This window comes from Rhea americana, unplaced genomic scaffold (assembly GCF_003343005.1).
Source record: "Rhea americana isolate MKP2758 unplaced genomic scaffold, rheAme1 scaffold_145, whole genome shotgun sequence".
Lineage (NCBI taxonomy): Eukaryota > Metazoa > Chordata > Aves > Rheiformes > Rheidae > Rhea > Rhea americana.
The window spans coordinates 1,845,211-1,868,505 of record NW_028185539.1 but is presented as its reverse complement, the minus strand read 5'-3'; the positions used below and the strand labels follow the sequence as shown (position 1 = coordinate 1,868,505).

The following is a 23,295-nucleotide window of genomic DNA, read 5'->3' as shown; positions in this document are numbered from 1 at the left end:
ATATCTGGAAAGACACTGAAAAGGCTCAAATTGAAGCACACTAGAAGTTCAAAGGAAAGAAAAAGAAAACATCCACACAACCACCCCACAGATGTTAACAACATTAATACCTCTAATCTTTTGCCATCTTCATCATAAACAGACACTGTAACTTCCACGTTCTTTGCTGTTGTTTTACTGCCTTTGTCAAAATCGCCCTGAACCAATGTTACATAGATGTCATTACGAACATCACCTAAAAGAAAAGAGAGGACAAAGCTTTTAGTGATTTTCACAGACTGCACCTGCTGATTTGTGAAACCAACAACGCAGGGAACCAATGCCCAAGGCATTTTAAGGATAATTATACACATAGATAGCAAAACATTAAAAAGCCACATCATCTTGAACATACACGACAAATAGTACTGAAACAAGGTATATTTAGCTAGAACTGGGCTAAGACTGCTACGATTTGACCTATCAAGGCATGGTGTACCAAGACGAATTAAGATAACTCCAGAAAGCCAAAACATCCACAAGTGTTTTTGAAGTGAAAGAAGGTCATGTCATTAACAGCAAATACCCTATTACTCCAAAAATATCTTATCAAACTTCCATTTTCTTTTTTTTAATCACTAATTTTAACTCTGTATTATCTTGAAAGGATGAATTTCAGTATTATCATTAATTTATTCCAAACAACTGGTACTTTAATATTTTTAATTAAAAAAAAAGTCTACAGATGTCTGCTTAATCTTTTAAGTTGGGAGATGGCTTGACAGGTTTGCTGCTTGGGGCAATGCAAGGAGGGGTTATATTTAGCTTTATGTCTTAAAACACTCTCCAACTACATCATCATTCAATTCAAATGCTGAAAGCATTCAAATAGGTGACTTTCAGTAATTTCATGAGACAGATGATCTATATGCCACATACCATCATAACAAGTAGAGATGTTGAGACACTTGCACCGTATTGGATATATTTGAAAACAAGAGATATTTAAAATGTCAAGAATAGAGGTAGCAACTATACGGTTCTGCATACACACACACGGCTCTTTCAAACATATTACCAAAATCTAGCACAACCTTAAGTCACTTGTGTATCTCTAAATCAAGTTATTCCTTCCAAACACCTCATCTGCTTTCTGGTCTTGCTTCATTGCAAGAGATGCATCTTACATAAGTCCTTGCTAAGCAAATAACATGAAGCAGATTAAAGGAGACTAGCTCCTTTGATGATGTATTTCCAATGTACATCATACCTTGGTTCCTTTTTTCCCCACCCTCACCACAGCTCCTTCACGTACACATATTTAAAGAAGGTTAAAAGCTAACAAAGCAAAATTAATTCAGCACAATGGCACACAATTCATACACTTACAATGAATGCTGAATCCATTTAATTGTTCACTTGAACATACACTTTACTCTGGCTCTTTTTGAACTTTTAACAATTGCAAAGAAGATTCAGCTATAGCATGGGCAAAATTTTAAAAACCGGAAACAGATGAAATAAACACTTACTGAAACTTACCTATGTGCACTAACACAGTCAGCACAATGTTTTTGTGGATTTAACATTTTAAAATCTTTTTCTTTTAAAAAAAGAAGTGATCAAAAATAAAAATATTTTAGTGACAAAATGAGGTTGTTGAAGTTATGTAATTCGGATTACCATCTTTATTTTAACCGATATGAAAATGTTATTCTTACTAGGATCCCAATCCAGTAGTTTATACTTACCAGGCATAATAATCTCTGGAAACCCCATTTTCCGAGCCACAGCTGTGGACCTGTCCACTAAATGTGGAAATTCTTTTCTAATCTGATGAATATCTCCTGGAAGAAGTTTCAAAGTCACCCACAGACCTGTTGTGTAAAGAACACAATTGTTAAACTTGTGTTTTTTTCTAGTTATTATAGAAAAAACACTTACAAATATTTTTACCTTACAAAAATAACACTTTACAACACTCAAAGCACACATTTAAGAAAAATCTCAAAATACAAATACAACTCTTCAAACCGAGATATGAGTACAGTACACTTAACCTATAGTTCTATTATAGCAAACTTCTTGGAAAAGAAAAAAAAAATCCACATCTTGAAGCTGATAAGCTATTTAAATAAAAAAAATAAAAATAACACCCACAGAGAAGCTGAAAATCTGTGCAAGATGAGCTATGTCTCTGTAGCATGCACCTTCTAGCAATACCATCTAGGAGGCTTCTTGGCAAGACAGTCAGGTCACAGTGAAAGAGCATATTCAAATACAGATGCACGCAGGTTCCTGTGCACAGGCTTACTAAAGCCAAAGACTTCAGTAAGAGTCTAACGGCTTCACTATAATAGGTATTAATTCAGAGGAAAACCAGGTTGTCAGATCATGCAAACTGGAATAAGGAAGTTGAAATCTTCAGATATCAGCTGGACAGACTGAAGCTTGCAGTGTGAAGAACATAAGCAAGCCTATAGTGCCCTTCAGCTTCCTTGATGAAGCTGGAGCATCCCTAGAAGAATTCTCCTTCCTCATAGTATTTTGAAAAACAGTCTCTCTTATCACTGAAGTCTTACTCAAAGGGTTTTGTAGAAATACGGTTATTAAGCCATTAATAGGATTGCCTCAAGCTTGTATCTACCCTCTGAAATCCTCAGGAGCTCCTTCTAATGAAATGTTTTATCTTCCACAGCAGGGAAAAAAAAAAAAAAAAAAAAAAAAAAAAACAGAAGTGGCAACATTGGTTAGAATGGAAGAATGGAAGAACTAAAGAAATATTAAAACCAGTATCTAGTTACCGATAAAGACAGCACCAACAGTTTATATGTACCCTGAATTGATTCATCACTCCCTCCCACGTAAGTTGCTTTTACTGCACGAAACTCAAAAAAGTAATTTACCCCTACAGCAATTTGCACAGTTTACATTTTTCACTTTACTATCAGAAAGTGTCCCTAAGAAGCCACTGCTTGCCAGCTAACATCAGGCATAGCTGCCAGAGAAAGAGATACAGAAACAAAGGAATGATTTCTTACACAGTTGGTAAAGTTGGCTGACAATTAAGTTGAGCATGAAAATTGTAACAGCAATTTTCAGAAAAAAAAGTCCTAAAATAAGATCTATGAAAATAAAAGTCTTCATCATTCAAATTGTGGGTTGTCCCATTACACACACAATTAACTATGCATTCATTTTGTATACATTTGGCAGCTAACATTCTTTTCTATTAAAATATCTTATAAAAGGCTGTAAAAGCTGACTTGCTGCCAGAGACAGCTCCAACAGCCACTATTTCATTAAATAGCAACTGTACCTACAATGACTGGCTAAGCAACTATGCTTCATCCTTTTTTGTTTCTTTTTTTGGAGGGAGGGGGAAAACAATTTGAAATGAATCAAAGAAGTCTCACCAAGTTTTCTCCCTTACAATATTCATCAGTGGCAGCTGAAAATAGGAAAAAAAGAGTACGTCTAGATTTTCCTGTTTAGCTAATAGATAATATAAGGAATCAACAATTTAAGATTTATTTCCTTACTGTAAATTAGCAAAAATCAACAAAAAAGAAGATGGTTTTCCTTATATCTATTGTTCAGATACCCTCTACAAACAACACAGATATTCACATACGGAGTGTTAACTGGAAATTCTGCATTTGCATGCTTAACAGGATGTTAATCCAAACCAAAAAGAGACTAAAGCCAATACAGTGTTAACTAGCATACAGCTCCCTTTAACTGGGAGACATATCACAGTCAAGAAGTGTTGTATGCAAAAAACAGACTTTGGAAGCAAACACAATTTCATGTCAGCAGAGCATACACTGAATTATGAACGGTGACATTAACAGCCTGTAAGACAAGGTAATCAACAGGGTTGTCTTGTTCTGCAGCTGTCCTCACCACCTTGGAGCACTAACTGGTATCAGCTCTGACGACAGTAACTCCCTTGTCTTCTTGATCGGGAGGCAACTGCTGTGAACACGGTTGCTAACAGGAAAAATGAGGAGGAAAAACAGGCAGGAGAAGGAGTACTCCTTCCTTCAACATGTGGAGGCCAAAGTCCAGAGCTGAAGGGCAGGAAAGCCAGTTTCCTCAATCACTGTTTCAAATACAGAAATAGACTATGTGTGGAGGGTAAAAACATTAAGATGTCCACGTTACACACACGCTGCAGGGGAAGGACAGACAACTTCAGCTGAGCAAGTTAACACTGGAGAGGGGGAATAAAGAGGGCAGGAGGGAATAGCAGAAAGGTACAGAGCGGATGGGAAAGAGTGGGAAAAAAAAACAGTGCAAGTACATGTTCTGAGACTAAAGAGGAGCAAAAACTTGAAGTTAATATTATGCACCCTGGAGTCCAAATTAAAGTAATCACATGTTGTAATTCAAGCAGTAAGATGTTTTCTACATGCCAGTTTATATAAAGAACAATACTTACCCTGACCCTTGTGGTTAACTTCTTTAGCAGCAATCACTTTGTTTATAACAGTCTGAAGGAAATCATTCTCCCCTGCCACCCTGGGTGAAAAACGGGATGATATGTTCAGCTGCTTGTGTCGAATGGCGTCATCCAACGCTAGCCTGGAGGATGCACATGACGACCAACACCAGGAAACAAAGGGTCACAGAAAACCAGAAGTCACAGTAACAAGGGAACACAAAAGATCGTATCATAGTTGTGACAAAGAGTATTGATTAGTCAACGCAAGACAAAGGACAGGAAAGGTAACAAGACAGACACGGGAAGATCATTAATCAGAAAAATGCTGATCTACTAAAGAGAAGTACAGCAAACTTAGCTTGCTGCTTCTCCCTTCAGGAACATGCATGCACAGGTCCCAGTAATACTTTATCGGGATAGGAAGGATGTGTCCCACCTGAGAATCCCCTGTTAAGCAGTGAAAACCTATACAGGCAGGTTTTCTAAAATAGGTATATAGCAGATGGGCCCCGCTAAACTTTCAGGGTCACTTCTACAATTATAAATTAAGCAGTAATGCATAGTGTTTGAAGGAAAAGCAACTAAAAATTTCGCAGAGGACATGAAAAGCAGATAACCCAAACATTTTGTTAAATTTCATGAATAAATGAAAAGATGAAATCTATAAATAAAAAGCAGCATTAAGTGTCATTTAAATAATCTTGCCAAGTGCTTTCGACAGCCATTGTATTTGTGGCTAGTGAATGAATACAAACAAACAAAGATACGAAAACAGAATTGCATGTGGTACAACAGAAGCGAAGCATGAAATGGGGAAGAAAAGTGCGGCTCATATATATAGCCTAAGTGTACATTAGAAATGATGACAGCAGTATCCATTGCATGTTTGCATATTACTCATACTGTTTGGTACATACTTTTCCCTGAAAGATATTTTAATTTATTGTAGCAAAGAATTACATTGTACTTCTTTTCAAAAAGCTGATTTATAGACACAGAAAAAATAAATCAGTTTTAATGGAGCAGAAAACTAGATGTTCCATTAGCATCCACTCTCATTCAAAGATTCATTTTCATCACATACTTCCACACTAAAAAATTAGCTTGCTATTGTTTACCATACAATAAACAAATTCTCTTTCTTAATGCCTTTGTTTCTCGCTAAAAATAACATTAAATTTCTAATTGTCGTAATGTTTAACACCCTCTGCACCACTCCGTTGACATTTTTACATACAAATGAAGTGTTTCCAGACATCAGGCATACATCACCTGCACTCCCTACAGCACCTGCAGACCTTACAGTTCTCTCAACATCCCTACAGGCTCTTGCAGACTGCAAGATGTCTTGAATTAGACCTATTTTCTAAAGTAAAATTAATTGGATATTAAATTATTTTAAGCTTATTAAAGTTACTGAAACCCTCCAGATATCCATTAGTACATTAATCAGGGAACTCGGTTAATGTAACTATCCTTTACTGTTTTGAACAGGTTGTAATCTACATTTCACGCAACTGTAAAACTGAAGGTTCACATTTTACGCGCATGTATTCGACCTATCCCTTCTACCTTTCCCCACTCAACAGAAAAAAACCTATGAACTACAGATGGAATTGAATATCACCACATTCTTCTTAGTTAATAAGCTTTCATATAAAAATATTTCTTTCAAAATTAATAATACTTATGCACATATCTGCATACAAAAATTCAGACCAGTACGAAAAATTCAGTATTTCTTGGTATGATTTTATGGCTTGAAGTCCAAGCTGATCTTCAATATTACTGGAAATACTGACGTCAACATTTATTTTGCTTTACAGGGACACCATGATTAGATTTCACATAACGCGCTGTATATTTTTATATTTTCTCCCTCTCTTTCCCCCAAAAGCTCTACATTAACTATTGTCTAATTCAATTATTGTTCACTCTAAACAGAGTGGCTATAACTTTTTCATTCTATTATCCTAGTCATTACTTTTGAGACACCAAAACAAGCAAATAAACAAGCTAAAAAAAAAAAAAAAATACACCACAATCTTCATGTCAGCAATCTTAAGAGTTGGTCTGGGAAGGTATGTAATTTTGGGTGACTACAAATAAAACCAGGTCCATCTAAGAGACTGGACTTCTTGATTCTGTAAAGTAACTATAACAGACATGCGCAGCAGATAAATCTTCCACATCACCCAACCAAAATCCTTCAGGTTTCTGGTAAAAGTCTCCCAAGATAAAGTTGAAGTAAGAGAACAGATTCTAGTCATCTTTCAAATTTTTACCATTTGTTTCTATGCAGTTACTGTGGCCCCTACCATGAAATTATATCTGCTACCAAGAAAAGGGTAAGTGTTATCATTAACTCATTTCACAGAAATAACCTGTAGCGGATGTTGGCAACGCTGCTGATCATTAGCATTCTCAGTCAGATTTGAACAACCAATACATATATATATTCATTTATATATTGAACAAACAATGTAACTATTTTAAGTATCTCCTCTTACACATTATCTCTCTGGCACCTTTAAACAACAAGAAAGAAGAAAACAAAACAGAGAATGCACGTTTTAAACTCAGGGCTTAAAAAACATAATTTCCTGGAGCTACCACTACTATAAATAACGGGAAATTATCAAGAAGAAATATTAGTAAGTACTGCACAAGTTAAAACTTCAAAAACAAGTACATTTTTTACTTCAGAATATCTACAGAACATTCGTATCAACCCCAAGACTAAGTTCATTAGCTGATTTTGTAACGCTTCTGCTCATGCTTTCAATTATTCCCTACTTACGGTTGAAATGGTATGAAGTGTTGTTTGTCCTCGTCATCAACTTTCCCGTTAATTATGTCAGTTACATCCATTACTGAAAACAAGAACAAAATGTATAGAATTAAATGATCAACGCAGGAAGAAGGGTTTTGAATTCACTGGAATACACCAGGCACTGGAAACAGTAACTCCACCTCTATTACAAGTTGCTTACAAAAATACAATTTCAGAATCATCATGGCATAGAACAACATTTAGTTTCAAATAAAAACTAACTGTGCAAAGAAACAGAACTGACTTAATAAATAAGAATTTTTGTTAGTTCTAGTTTTTTATCTTCAAACTTTTGCCTGTGAAGAACCACCACAAGGACTCGCACTTTGCCACCTTTGTGATCTTTACCCAACTGCAGTTCCTGAAAGCTACAGGAAATCCTACAGCAGAGTGATAAATCTGATTAAACCACGAACACATTTTAATTTATACAATCCTACCGGAGTTTCTCACACACAACCTCCTATGTAACCGTGAAGTTTAACACAGACAGATCTAATGAACAAAGAAAAGTTACCTGCTACTCCAAAAGGCCGCCGGAGCCCAAAGGTTAATTTTCTCGTATTGTTGTCTCTCAGTTCCATTCTGCCCACTCTCACAATTTGACACACAAAACTGATTTTCTCTCTTTTCAGGTCTTTGCTGCCAAGGTCCTAGGAAATATTAGTTCCTTCAGATTACTTATACAAATTGAATTTCAAGTTCTATTTTAGAAGACAGAAGAAGTTTGTTGCTTAGAATCTGCTTTTGTCAAACTAGCCTCTAGCACCAGAGCAAATTATTCTCACAGTGAAAGAATTTTCATACCAGTACTTAACGTCTCATCTTGAATTCTGTGCAAATTAATTGCTTTGAAAGCCAAATCATTTCTAATTTAAAGTCCTTTCTAATAAGTTAAATCTTCACAAATACAGAAGAGGAGAAACTTAGGTGTTTAGCATTTTTCAGTAGTCACTTATGAGAAATGTCTCACACTACTCTTCGCCAGGACCATTCCCTGTGGAGATAATTCCACGTCTAAGTACAAATCATTAAATTCTTCAATTATTCACAAGCTACAAGTTCTTTAAACTCTATAAACTCAACCGACTCCACACACTTACAGTGAACACTGCTCGAAGGTTATGCAATCTGTCTATATCTTTGGGGAGTCCAGAGCTTGACCACCGCACCAAGTAGTTTTCACTGAAAGAATAATGTTTTGAGAACTTTTTGTTTAAACAGCTTCCTTTAACATAAGCATCTAAAATCAGCCTCGGGATTTACAGAAGACTACTTTAAACCCAATTTCTATCCCAAACAAATGAATATTTACTTATTAGACAGCTGCTATTTTACTTTGTGCATATCCTTTATAAAAGGAAGCAGCTCTCCAGCAACAAAGCACAGGAGTTTCTTTAAGGAAGGAGAGAATCTAGAAATCTAACTCATTACTGTCAAGGCTGTGGTGAGGAAGTGCACAAAGCCTTGCAGGTGTGTTCCTGTCTCATTTAAGCTCTGCACTTATGGAACTAAAGATACACTGCAAAAAGGAACAGTGTGACTCAGAGGTACCCCAGGTGGAGGAACCTGCCTGATGCTGTGCTGAGCAAGACAGTGAAGAGCTGCTGTACTGTAGCTTCCCAAATAACCTTGTCCTGCACATTTCAAAAGAAATCTGACCTTAAGCCCCTGTCATCTTGCAAAACTATCTTACTACTAAAGCTGAGTAGCACGGATTAGGGAGTACACTCAGTGCCGGAGATAGATGACACTAACCTGATAAATTTTGATTCCAGTGGATCATAGAGAGACATAAGGACTTCAGCATCTTCTCCTATTTTGCAAACTACATTTTTCAAATTTACAAATAAAGCAAATGAAGGAGTGGCAGCAAACTTGGCTTGTCTGTTGATATCAATATTCTGTTTTTGAGACTGTAATTCAAGAACAGAGGAAACTTAAATTCAACTTGGTCTAACAAATCTCCCACCATCGTAAAACATTATTTCTAAAAGCTTCCAGCCAGATGAAAAAGCAGGTGTTGTCTGTTGAGTGTCTGCTCCCGTCATCATCGCTTATATTAGATTTAGAAAAAGTAGTCTGTCATAAATCCTATCATGAAGTCCCATACCATCAGCAGAGATTTGTTCACTTATCAAAACACCAGTAAACAAACGGAGCAAACCACAGAGCCTCAGAAATACCTGATAAAAAATGAAGCTTATTCTCTGCTGCATCTGCTGTTTTTATGGCAGGCACAGAGCACCAATAAAGAGGGGAGAGAAGATAGTGCTAGTGCTGTAATTTCTACAGGTTATCACACCTCATCCCTTACCTAAACCTTCCATGAACTATTTTATCTAGATTTAAGGGAGGAACACACATGGGACAAAGAGAAAAGGGGAGATGGAGAAGAACAATAAACCAAGATGCTGTCCAGAGCAGAGACTAGGTGCCAAGAGCTCCCGAGCTGCATGGAGCCACTGAGCTCAGTCCACATCTCTCTCCTCAGGGGATCACATGCTCGCAGTAGCAACACACACTGCTGCTCTCAGCCTCCCCTCCCAAGGGCAGCCCTTGCACAGCAGCACCTCGAAGCCTCCCAGCCACCCTGCCTGGTGCTCCGCTCCCAGAAGATTCCTATCAACACTCTCCAAAACGCATTGCGCCCAGCCACCCTTCTCCTAGTTTCCACCTTCGGTCCTTGCCCGGAGCAATGAGCTTGAGTGTCTCCCTCTGTCCTTATGTCCTTGCCATCACTCTAAGAAATGCACAGATTTGCAAAAGCTCCTCTGTCCTCACGGAAACTCCACAGAAACAGCCTGAATTCCCTTGCGGTCAAGAGTACTCAGCAGCAAAAACCTGAAGCTTAGACACCAGCAGGTTGTCTAGGTCCATGCACATCAGCTGATGCACAAAAAGCTCTACAGAGCTACTCTTAAAATACTACAGGTGGTGCTGGAGAGGAAGAGACAGGACACACTGGATCTATACTCTGTCTACTGTACTTTTTATATTGACAGGAAACTAAGAAAAGAAGAGAGATCATTTTTAGGGAAACAAAAGGAAAGTAGGGTATGACTGCTGAAACTGTTTGAGGCAGGGACATGGGGGGGAAAAAAACACTCTGAATGGAAAAATGTACTAGTTTAAAATGTAAGTAGAGACTGAATGGGATTTGAACTAGTGCATTTCTACATCAAGCTTTTTTACAGGCTGTGAGCCCGTATATGGCCCACTACAACTCAGCAGAATACAGTAACTCATTCAGTTGCACTAAGGCACTCAAAAGCAACTCCTCAGAAATACTGTGTTCCTGACACTGGGAGCATTCTTTGCAACATAAATCCTTTCTCTTTTAAAAAATAAAATCTGAATTGCAAATAAGTTGACCACTTAAGCCTCACAAAAATCTTCAAATCTGCTCCCTACAATTCAACAAACAAATCTTCAGGACTGGCATACTGAAAAATCACAAAAACTGAGTAAGCACAGCATTCTACTCGATTCTCAAAAATACCCCCCTCATGACAACCTAAGATACAGATGTGCTACGTACGCAGTAGCCTCTACACCTCTCGTATTAACATACAAACGTAGCCGACCGATTGCATCACAACTGTGAATTCTAACACGTGATCCTTTAAAGGGAGAAAAAGGTAAACAAACAGCTCAAGACAAGGTGTATCTTACTTTTTCCTCCAGCAGTCTCTCTTCAACTTGCTTGGAAGCTATTTCATGTGCTCTGAAAAGGCTAATTGTACTGGTCTGCTCTGGGTCCAGAATATTGCCATCTTCATCTCTAACAACCAGGTCTAAATCAAGAATTCTATACAAAAACATAAATATGCTTGTGAATTAACATCGCTCAAGCAAATGCTGGGGAAAAAAATGCCAAGCGTTTAATGTGAAATTCATGCACAGTTGACATAGGCTAGAAAAAGTTATTTGATAAATTATAAAACAATCTAACATGCTATCAACCCATGACATACCCATTCCTGACTGAAATCGTGTTTTCCCACAACACACACAGAACTGACGCAAATGAATATTCCTCATCTGTTTCAGAGGAAAAACAGAAAGCCTAACTTAAATAGCAGAACAGCTGGGGAAGCAATTTCTTAAACAACTAAACTTTCAAGGAATGTCTTCTCCTCAGATTCATTTGACAGTTTGACCAATTTGCATGTGGTGTGACTACAGATGTTTGTTCAGCAAATTTCTGCATCCCATTTCATAGTCTCGTCCTGAACATGCATATTCATGTTTTCCCAAAAATCCACAAAGCACAAGAACACACAAGATATTTCTCTTAAGGCAGAAGTGAGATTTTTGTCAGTATAGTGTTAACATCCATTACTTCCACAGAAAGGAGGCTTTCCACCATAATCAAGCCCGCTCATAATCAAATCCAAGAATATAATTAAGGCCGATCTTCCACATTTTTCCCTTTAATACTGGACTGGCAGTGGATAAAAGGTTCAAGCTTAGGTTGATCTGGATTTTTCTCTATCTAACTTATCTATGGCTGATGTCTAAATCCCTTTCAATACACGTCATCCCAAAAGTTATCATCTTTTAATTCTGTAGTCACCTCTATGATGATGCTCTTGAAACTTAGTTTTTGAAATGTTTTATCATTGAGCTTAACTCAGACTTGTAGTATTTAATACACCACAGAGGCTCACAGTTCATCTGAGAGTAAATCCCCTTCAGACAGACTTTCAATCGCTTGAAAAGGATAACACAAGCTTTAGCAGATGAAGACATTTATGTATGTAGAGGATCACTCCTTGCCACTCCCTACCAGAGGTTTGAGACAAAGCCTTGAGTAGGGTCAGGATAGAAAACTCTTCAGTTGCAGTGCATTAATTCAACGGTGGACAAGCATCACTCAAACACATCCCACAGCACTGCAGCAGTCCATTAAGAAACACCTCCTAAGCTCCACTCCACAACCGGACCAAACCCTGTATGGCCTGGATGAACAAAAGCAGAGTCCTTCTGCAGAAGACGTGCAGCCGGACCAGACGAAAAGATACTCAGAAAATGACTAATCACTCAGCCTACTATGCACAACTTCTTAAATGTCCCAGTTTGTTTGCAGTTTCATTGCAATTGAACAAGAAATATGTTTTCGTAACAAACTTATTTGACCCAATTTCAGACACACATTAGAAGTAAAAATAACACTGCTTCCACTTCAAATATTTCAAGAATATGCAATGAAGTTGTCATCTTCATTTGTAAGAAAATCGTATTTACAAACCAGTATTTCACAAAACAGGAAAAGTTGGATTCTAGTTGGATGAGAAAATATTTCTGAAATGCATAATGATTTTTTTCTGTCCAGATACTGAAATCATTACTTGTGTCCATTTTAGACGAGCGTGAATACATGACTACATTAAAAAGATGTGTTATCTTTTTAGTTGTGAATATTTACTCAGAAGTTCAAATTCAATTCTCTCCCATACCCTACAGAGAACATTCTGATCACTTAATTAGTCCATCAGAACATTATGAATATAAAACGCAGCACAAGATGTTCTATTGTATTTGAACACTGAGCATCTGGAGGTTATTCAGAGTAACTTTAACCAACTCCTTAGCCAGATGGCAAAATATAGTAGCCAAACAAATAATATCAATAACATCTGGTTAATTGTCTGCCAGGGTACAACAGTCCATATCTTGGATTATAAATGCTAAATTACTTACTGAATGGAATTACTCATTTTTGTTTGTTTTTCTTTTTTAATTACGGCTTTTGCAGATAAAATACATGAACAGAAATATTGCAAGCTGGGCAGTTCTTAAGAAATAAAGCACAAATAGCTCAAATCTGATGAATTTACATCACAAGAGATTTTAAAGGTTAGTTTTCTGAATAATTTCAGTCCCCAGGTGCATAGTACTACAGTGGTCTCTTTCAGTATCCCAAACACCATTTCAAACGATTTCCTGATTTCTTGGAGAGAATGGTGTGATTCCTTACTTTCAATTTAAAGGGAAAATCATAACCATGTAGACAACTTATAACATACAACACGTATTTTTAAAAGTAATTTTGCTTTAATTCAGATGCCTGTTTGGAAGTTATTCCACAACGAAGAGTTAACACATTTAATTTACTAACATATCTGATGTATGCAACCTATATTATTGGGGTTTTTTTTGAAAAAAAAAACCCAAAGATTTCACAATTTCCACTGTCACCTGTTAAATAGACACTTCCTTTTATTAAGTCTGTCTGGTAATCTTCTGGTACAAGCTGCATACGACATAAGCAGAGAAACAGCGATTTAAACTCTGTTTCCAAGCCAAATCCTTCAACATCACATTACAGCACAAGTAACTTCAGGGCAAACGCAGCTGGTGGTCTTGAGAAAGCAACAACAGTTATATGCTACAGAAGCAAGCACAGTCTAAATTACATCTTGAATGAAGGCAATACTTACACTTTTCAACTGACCTTAAAAATCACAGCTTTATTCCAGTATCAATTTGATAAAGTCAAACAAGTGACTGTAACACATCAATTGTACTTTCTATATTCTGATTTTACTCCGTTTAAAAGACGCTACATTCAATTTCCCTCTTTATCCACTAAAAGACTTACTATATTACTATTACATCTGCATAAATATAGGAGCAAAAGAATCCTGTAAGAGGTACTTGATAGCTAATATGTAATATAAAGCTGATTTGTTTTTAAACTGAAAACACTTGTAATATATTGTTCACAAACCTGTTTCCGTAATCAATTTTGGCAGTCACTTTCTTTTTCAGTTCCTTGAGCTCATCTTGTGGTAAAGTTCCAGAGAGTATTTGAGATCGCCATTCAATAAGGTCATAGATCATGTGCCGTACACTACGAAACATTTCTCTATTATCTTGCTGTTTGGAAGGGAAGAAAAATAGGTAGAATTAGTTTTAAAGTCTATTGAATATCTTTTAAGTAGATATGGTATATTAAAATTATAAAGCATGAGTTTAAAAGAGTGAAAATCTACAGTTAGCTCTCAAATAAGAGTCCAATTTTCCCTAGTACAGAACACCCAATAAAAAGAATCCTATACTATCTTTCAGGTAAGTAAATAAATGTAAATGCTTATATTTATGTTACCTTAAAACTTCGATCATAATCTATTTAGAGCAAGTGTTCAAGGTAAAATACATTTTTTTTGGTTTACATAGTAATCTTATCCAAGAATCCACTGTACTGAGTTGAACAGGATGAAAAATGGTGAAGTAATAGAAGAGGCTTAAGTTCTGCAGTATCCCATGTGCATCATACCTACTTGAGAATCTTTTTTCTAGTTAAAACTTCAGAACAGTATTTTAAAATTCCTCAGTATCTTAGAAGCCCACAGGTAATGACACTCGCAGAAGGGAGAGAGGAAATAGGAAAGCACAAAACCTCACAGAAAGTCAAATACCTTAATCGCTTATAAGGCCTGGAAGTATCAGTCTGAAGTAGCACACAGCAGCATACAAAAAACTTTCTTTAGCAACCTACAGCTAAGCTAGGGCACAGGAAGACAGAGCTCTGTACGCAGAACAGAAGAAGCCTCTTTTCCAGTAGTGGGTTGTTTTTTTGCTTTTTAAACATACAGTGTAAAACAAACTCCTTAACCACGCAACAGGATTAGACACATCGGCTTGAACAGTGGACCCAGCTTTAGTGCAGCCCACGAACAACACTGTCCACAACTGAAGTTACAGAACAGGAGATGTCGTGCATGTGTGTGCGTGTGCAAGATACCTAGAGACAAAGAAGAAACTGAGGTTCAGAGGGCTTTGATCTCACCTAGCAACACTCTCCTGCCTTCACACCTCTCAAATTCCAGCTAAGCCATCAGTTCAATGCAGTAGAAAAGAGAATACCTTCCTAAGCATCCTACATCAATGAATTATTCAGGCTATGCCCAGTAATCTTCCATTCAGACTACATCCAGGCCTTATTTGACCAAAACCAACTGGAAAAACTAAATAATTAAAATAAATTTACAATTCTTTGCTATGTATAAAGACAACAAAAAACTGCACAAGGTGCAGTTTTAGAACACAACGGCAAGAGAAAAAAAGAAAATCAAACTGTGAAACTTAGAGACTTCAGTCTCTTCAGGTTATCAAAAAGCTGACTTGATTACAGTGTGTGAGAACCTTCATGGAGAGAAAATATCAGTTAATAAAAGCTCTTTAATGTAGCAGAGAAAGCCACAAGAGGCACCTATGGCTGAAAACGAAGGACAGAAATTCAAGAAAGAGGTTCACCATTTTCTGTGCTGCAGGCAATTATGAACTAGTAAGATGAAGAACATGACACTTATTTTACTATCTGCAAGTCAAAGCTGGATACTCGTTTATTATTCAAACAAATTATGGACTGAACACTGGGATAAACGTGGAAGCTTAATGATTTCTGATATGCAAGCATGGGCAACTCATGGCTTTAGATAATTTCTAACGTCTGCAAATGGATTTGAAGCCTGTTACCTCCAGTCAACCAAATCCCCCTTGAAAAGGCAATCCTAGTGCAGCAAATCTCCTTCTGGCAATGGACTACACACAGCTAATCTGTACAGATATCCCTGAGATACAAACTCACCACCTGATCTACCTTCTCATATTAACATGACACGAACTGGAACACTTTCCTTCTCCAAACCGAGGCTGCTGGTAGCACCACATATTATCTGTTCTCGAATTCAAAGTTATTAACACAGCACAGCAGCACTGTTTAGCTGTTTATGTTTCTTTACAGAAGCAAATGCAGCATCTCATTTGTATCGTGTATGTTAATGGTTAGAACAAATGATTCCTGTATTAGGAGAATTTTATAATTTCATAAAAAGCTACCGCTACAAGAATACACACAAATTTGGGTACGGAAACTTCCAATAATGTCTTTTATTACCCCTTCTTTCTTATCATATGTGCATAGCAACCAAGTTCTGTGCAGCTGTGTAAGTGGTATTTCTCTGACATTAAGAAATGTCAGATTTCATACTCAGAGTAATCCCAAGAATGATATTAGGGTCAAACTGCAATTCTCACTGTTCTCAGTAACACAGAGCAGCAAAACCAAGGGTAAATGCAGATAAAGTTTGCCAATTCGGTCAGTACACTGTTTACCAAACAACTGAACCTACCCAGCTCTAGCTTTCCACTGTCCTACACTCCAAGCAAGAATTACTGAAGAAAATATCAGGGTTGTTTCTCAAAAACGTTTACTCCGGCTCTCTTTGCTTACCCAGTTCCAGTTCTTCTATATTTTGCGTCCTGCAGATTCTGCTCCTCCCAGTGCATTTCTGCCCCCATTTATTTCTTCCTTGCTCATCAATGCATCAACTCTCTGGTATCATGCCACATTAAAACTCTCAATCTCCTTCTGTCTCTCCTCATATAATGTATTATCCTTCATCTACTTCAACACTACGTTATTTCCAACATACTATGTTTTTAGTAATCTTTCCTGTATTTTCACAGATGCAATGCAAAGCCACGTAAGGCAACAAGAACCTGCAATGGATACTGTGTCAGCTGCTCAAATTTTCATTTCTATCCACCTTTAAATATCTTACACGCACACACACAAACAGTAAATTCTCATTTCCTTGCCATTTCTAGTTTTTTCCCCTTATGTTGAGAGCAATAGCCTCCTCTTCCACATTCTCAGCCACATACTTTTGTAAAACATTCATTCTACGTTACATAACTACTTTTAGGGTAGAAGCAAGATTTCAGACATGCCTAAGAGTTTTGGGGTTTAATGCAAAATCCCTATTCTACCAAAATAATATTAATGTGAAATTGTTTTCTCTCATTGTGTAAGAGCACAATAAAAGCATAAGAAGTCTGATCTAGGGTACCTTGCATCCAATAGTATTAGTTACATATGAAGCACATTTTAGGTATACATTTAAACAATATTTAAACTATACTTACGAATGCCTTGATCTGTGTGCTTTCATGACTATTTTATTTTCCTATCACCCCATTTTTCTATTGTTACATTAATGCAAATGTTTATTACTATAAAAGTCTAGGATTATATTCTTATTTAAGACAAGCATATGTAGAATCACAGCTTTGAATTTTACAAACTTTTGTAGATATCAGACAGAGACATTAACGCATACCTACTTAAGCATATGAAAATAATTGGCAGTAAGTTTAAGTAGGGTCAAGATAAGTTTAAAACAATCAACTTTAAGTACAAGTATACTGCCAGGTACAGATCTATACCAACGCATTTTCAAAGAATGAGGTTTCAACTCCCAAGTCTGACATTGGAAATTTGAGTTTCTCATCATGTAGAGTGATATGCTTGAGAACTGTCCTCAAAACTGACTTTTCTTCAATTAACATATTCATCCACAGACTTTAGAAAAATCTAAAATACCTTTAAAAGCCAATGTATTCTGGATAATCTGCAAGCTGCAGTACCCCGTGAAAATGTATTTTCAGTCAAGCCATTCATAACTACACAACAAGCTACTGCTAGATCAAAGTATCACTCTGCAGAAACCTGATTCTGCCTAAGAAATGCACAGCACTTGAGAAAACATCCAAAAGCAGCAACTGAGATGTGCCATGACACAGAAGATGCTGAATGTTTACATGTTTACAACATTAGTTTTGAAATAGCCTTCAGAAGCAGTAGAAAGGGAAAGTCATTAACAGTTTCTTCATACCTCCTATCTTAATTTTCAGAACATCACCATTGGCACAAACCACCTAAGACCGTGAACAGTTTTCTGAGTGAATACTTACAACGTATAACTGCCGCCAGATGATGGACCATTCCCGTAGCGTTGTGGTAACTTCCTGAATCAGCGGGAGCTCGTTGGGTATAACTGTTTCATGTTGTCTAAGAAGAAAGAAGTTAAGAAGGACTTTGCCCTCTTACCCAAAATTACTTAATTCAAAGAAGCAACTGCTCATTTCCAAAATCAATTGAATAATATGATTCAAAATAGCATAACTTACAATAAATTTAAAGCATCACAGCAAATACCTCACAACAAACAGATGAGCTAAGACATACCAGTTTCACACGCCTTAAAGGATACCTCAGTGGGCTGAGATGATGCTACTGAGCTCAAGCCATTTTCCTTGTTCCCACATTCACAAGGTAAGGATACATCTCACCATACCATTTGTTACCAAGATACTAATTTTACAGGAAGTAATAAAAACGAAAGCCAGATATGCAGCATGTACAATGTTATGATAGTGAATTACAGTTGTTCTTCAAACTATTAGTCTTAAAAATACTTATTATATATGTATATATATATTTTTTTTTCCAAGCATAAAAGTCATTAAGTTTCTGTATGACTTGTCTCACACTTGGATCACACATAATTTTAAAACAACAGTTAGATCTTTTAATATTTCAGAAGTAGAGTACTTAAAGGCAGTCTTGTAATCAACAAGAAAGATGTCATTATGCAGTAATCATATGATTAGTATTTTATCATTTACATATTTAGCAGCTTATAAAAATAAATCAGGCACAAAGAAATAAAAATATTTTAATGCTGTTTCACTCCATTTCATACCTGGCTAATCATTTATTAATTTCAATCCATTTCTTTGCTGTTTTTCCATTTTGGGGTTTTCTTTTTAAGTAATCTTTTATATCAGTTTTATGAACTTTTACAGGCATGCCCAGCAATGCGGTTGGTATTTATGTAAGACCTGAACTTTATCAGCTGTTAAATGACAAAAACCAGCCTGAACTACAGTCACATACCCGAGGCAAAGGAGCAGGAGAATTACAAAAACAATTCTTTGCTGAAAGATAGAATTCCAACATGGAATTCCAGCTGGGAGGCAAGGGGGGAGTTAACCTATTATTATTCATGTGAGTATAAAAAGTTACAAAAACATCCTGGTAACTTACTAACTCATCAAAAGCTTTAAAATTAATACAGAAAAGGTCATGCTGCAGCTCAAATACATGCTGATATAGTTAAGGACTGTACTGCCCAAGAAGCCAAATATACTTCTAATATTAGCACTTTTGAGCTTGAGTTCAGCTAAGAGTTAAAAAACTGCGGTCATCGACTCCTTTACTAACTGGAAGCAAATATGAGCCCATCTGATGAATGCACTGAAGCTGCATCAACACAAATAAGAAAATGAATTTTCATGATTTTCAAACGAAACTCACCCTTTTCCTTCAACTATTGCTTCCTTAAGATGTATATAAGATGCAGGAAATATGCCCTTTGAGAGGGAAGGAGAAAGAGCAAAAAATTATTTTAAGTAACCAGATGCACATAACATTATCTATTACCTAACAACCTGCCAAAACACATTGCCTGGTCTGCATAGAGCCATTCACATCCTCTTAACCATTAGGTTAGAACCTTTTTTCTTTTTAAATTGCAACATTTAAGTTTTGCTTTGTATGTCCTTTCAAGAAGATTTTGCAACATGAGTAAAGGTTTTGCAAAGGAGTGTTTCCTCCCTCAGTCAAAGCACAGTTTGCCTTGGTTTCCCCAGGTCCCTGGATGTTTATATATAGATTTAAACTAAAATATTCAATTGCCTTTGAAAATATGAATTAACAAGTCACTTGATACAAGTTATTTCCAAAGTGACATTTCTCCTCAATTGCAGGTCCTACTGCCTGTTTTTTTCTCATGTCTAACCAAGCTTTCTTCTCCCACTAGAAGATGCTTCTTCTCTCTCCTAGTGTCTTCCCAACATTTACAGGCTTCGAGTTAGAGGAGACACTATGCAAGAACAATACATGATACTGGGCTGCCTGACTCAGCTGCTGTGAAACAAACACAAATGCATACACATGCAGAACACAGTCATCCTTCATTTCAACCTACAGCATATAGACTTGGTTATATACTGTCTTATGTCACCGACCTACCGGTGGTTCTTTGATCAACAGTATTTCAGAAGACCAATACTACTTTTCTGAAAAAATATGCTCTATCTCAAGACTCTAGAAATATTTTCAAAATACTGCTATTTTACAAAAATTTCGCATTTTAAGAGTTGCAAATAGGTACTATACCACAGTATAATTTTCCTTGTAGTCTGAGGAGAAAAAAAAGCAAGCAAGTCTGACTACATTTAGCTGCAGTCAAGCAAATGCAGCAACACCTGGAATTAATTTAAGCCAAGAGAAATGTGTCATTGCTGATTAGGCTGAATAAGGCATATTCATGAAATATTTCCTTAAAAAATAAATAAATAAATAAATAAATAGGCATATCTCAAAAAATACAATAGAAAAAAAACACAAAATAGGTCTTGTTATGAAACAGGCAGGATTACTCAGAAAATTTGCTCTTTCTTTACTTTTAGACTTGCAAAAATAACTCAAAATCCAATTCTGCATGCAAACATGCTAGTTTTTCATTTCGAAATGACAAAATAACGAGAAATAGTCAATCTTTTAATTCTGGTTAATTACTACTACTATGAAACTCTAAAAACTAAAATGCAATATTAGAAGCAATATTTCTGCTGTTTAGTTCCCCCCCCAAAAAAAGCGCTTCTATAAACAGCAGCCCTTCATGCATGCTTAAAGCCTAACAACAAGGCAAAAATTACACTGCAGAAGATTACTCCATCTCTCATAGAGAATGGCTGAAAATCACAATGATCTCCTTATCACTTTCCAAGAGGCAATTGCTTTTTATGAGTAATGCATTATTTAACAGAACATGAAGCAAGCCATCAGCCTTTAAATAGATCAACTAAAATGTAAAGTTCTGTAAAAGTTCTAACTTAACTTTTTATTGAAGTAAAGGCTCTGGTGCACTAAACAAGTTACTGCAGTAAATGAGCTGATCAGTAAATGCACATCAGCCATTCCATATTGACTGTACATTATATACATTCACTTACACTGCAAAAATACTAGATGTCCAAGGCAGTTTTTAGGCTTCGTTGAAAGCTGTTTCAGTTAACTTGAAAAGTTCATTTACTCCAGGATCAGACTGCACGCAGCAGTCACTGGAGATCAGTGGAGGTGTGGTAAGTTGTTACCATGTAATAACGCAACACATTTCTGCTCTCAGTTGTAATAAACACATAACACACCCAATGACATAATATATCTTTGTCCAAGAGAAAAATGAAAACTCTGTCCTGCTACAGCAGGACAACTTACCTTTTTGGATTTTTTTCTTAGTGTATAACCTCTATACCAACCTAGCAGGAAGAAAGGGTAAAAGCATTAGAAGGTTCATTAATGACAAGTAACAGCTGTTCCTTCTCAGCTCAAAACCACCTTAACTTTGTTTCCAACCACACTTCCCCCCTCACAAAACATAGAACTGAATTTCAATTCTCCCCAGAACTAATAGCCTCGCTTAAACAGTGTTCTTTAAAAGCTATAAAACCAGAGTGATGATGTACAGACTGATGGAGAACACGACATAATGATGAGCTAGAGATGGCATTTCACATTACACGTTTAATTGTCATTCTCAAGTAAGGTCAATTTCACTTTAATTAGTAATTTACCAACATACACAAAATCAACTCAAGAGCATTAAGTTTAGAAATATGTACTGTGTGACTAGTTTGATTTAAAAGCCTATTAAGTTCAATAAATGCAAGTTCTCAAATACAGACCAGCCATTTGTCATCTCAACAGCAAACACAAACACTTTGGGATCTACAACCGTATTCACACACCAAAATCCAAAAGCAGGCCAAACCCCCGACGAAGGGGCCCAACGTGGTATCAAGAACATGAACGTGTATTAGCCTGCATGGAAGTGCCTGAACCTTTTCAGGAAAATAATCGGAGTGGGGTGGTGGGGAAATCTGCGCCTACCAATAGGTAAGTATTGTGGGGAGGAAGGGTTACATGCATCTCAAGTTATTTAGATATCGCCCCAGAGCATCGTTGTAAGGACTAGCTCTGTAAAACACCAAAGAGAAAAGAATCATCTACTGTTAGTTAAAATATAGACCCAGAAAGACAAACACTTCAAAAACGTTCTCTAGCTCAGGGGGTCAAACAGCATCACAAGGCACAGTATTTGCTATGGCACGCTCTCACGCGAATGGCAAAACGCATAGGTTTGGAGGGCTTTGGTTTCATCATTCAGCGTTAACTGCTTCTCTGGAGGTCTCCACGCAAGGAGGCCTGAAGCCGAGGCAGCAAGCACGCAAACAGCGCTGCGCACCCCTGCCCCGCAGCAGGCTGCCGCCGCACGGTTAGTCTCGCGCAGCAGAGCGCTCCCCACGCGCGAGGGCAGCCGGCCGCGCCTGGAAACCAGGGACGTCGTCTCCTTTACTGTGCCCCCAGGCCGCCACACACCTGCAAGCCATCACCGCTACAGCTGTCAGCGCTTCTCAGGCCATCCCACTGCCCCGTGACTGCGTAGCCAAAAACCAAAGAGAATTTCTACCAATGTAATTCCATCTCATGGAGTATATTGTGCCAGACAAATCAGAAGGGATCTCTTGTGCGTACGGCCCCCAATTTGGTGCTGACTTGCTTGCAAGCTTGCATTTTGTATTTTGTACTGCAGTTTGTCTGCATCGTGGCTCACTCCTTCCCACCCAGCTCTTCGGAGAATCCCTGGGTGAACAGGGCAGTGCTCCACAGCTCTTAGAGGACAGCACAATTTTATCTGGGTTCAGCACAGACCTACGCCCAGACTGCTGTAACTAGCTACGGCGCTCACATGCGAGCGAGGCTTTAGTATAATTAAGCACGATGCACGCGTGTTGTCGCCCCTCTCAGAGATCAGGGCATGTGGGAGAGCAAGGTGGGATCAAAACGGAGCGGGCTGGGGAGGGGGGACCACCAACAGCACACAACAACGAAAAACGCACAGCCCCACTCTAACGAGCAAGCCTCTGGGTAGGAGGGGAGCTCGAGGCTGCAGGATCCCCTCGTCTGCACTCTGGGACTAGGCCTGCGTATTAAGGTCTCAAGCGTGCAGGATTTTTCAGCCTCCTCCCCACAGCACAGGGGCAGGTACTTTGGTTCCTTGACTTCGCACTGCCTCACAACCCTACTTAGGCTTCATAAGCTGCCACCTAGATG

The 23,295-nt window shown here is 37.5% G+C and overlaps 1 protein-coding gene across 1 annotated transcript in view; it reads right to left on the bottom strand.

The window, feature by feature from the left end:
* The window catches only part of DOCK1 (dedicator of cytokinesis 1), a 332,981-nt gene that overhangs the window by 250,354 nt on the left and 59,332 nt on the right, over positions 1-23,295 (bottom strand). Inside the window, exons 3-14 of the mRNA XM_085299124.1 lie at positions 21,400-21,440; positions 19,432-19,487; positions 18,027-18,123; positions 13,996-14,144; positions 10,935-11,070; positions 9,018-9,175; positions 8,363-8,444; positions 7,777-7,912; positions 7,227-7,299; positions 4,424-4,566; positions 1,731-1,856; positions 111-235 (exon numbers count right to left, since the gene is read on the bottom strand). Of these exons, the coding sequence (XP_085155250.1) occupies positions 111-235; positions 1,731-1,856; positions 4,424-4,566; positions 7,227-7,299; positions 7,777-7,912; positions 8,363-8,444; positions 9,018-9,175; positions 10,935-11,070; positions 13,996-14,144; positions 18,027-18,123; positions 19,432-19,487; positions 21,400-21,440 (1,322 nt within the window). The remainder of the gene's footprint in view (positions 1-110; positions 236-1,730; positions 1,857-4,423; positions 4,567-7,226; positions 7,300-7,776; positions 7,913-8,362; positions 8,445-9,017; positions 9,176-10,934; positions 11,071-13,995; positions 14,145-18,026; positions 18,124-19,431; positions 19,488-21,399; positions 21,441-23,295) is intronic.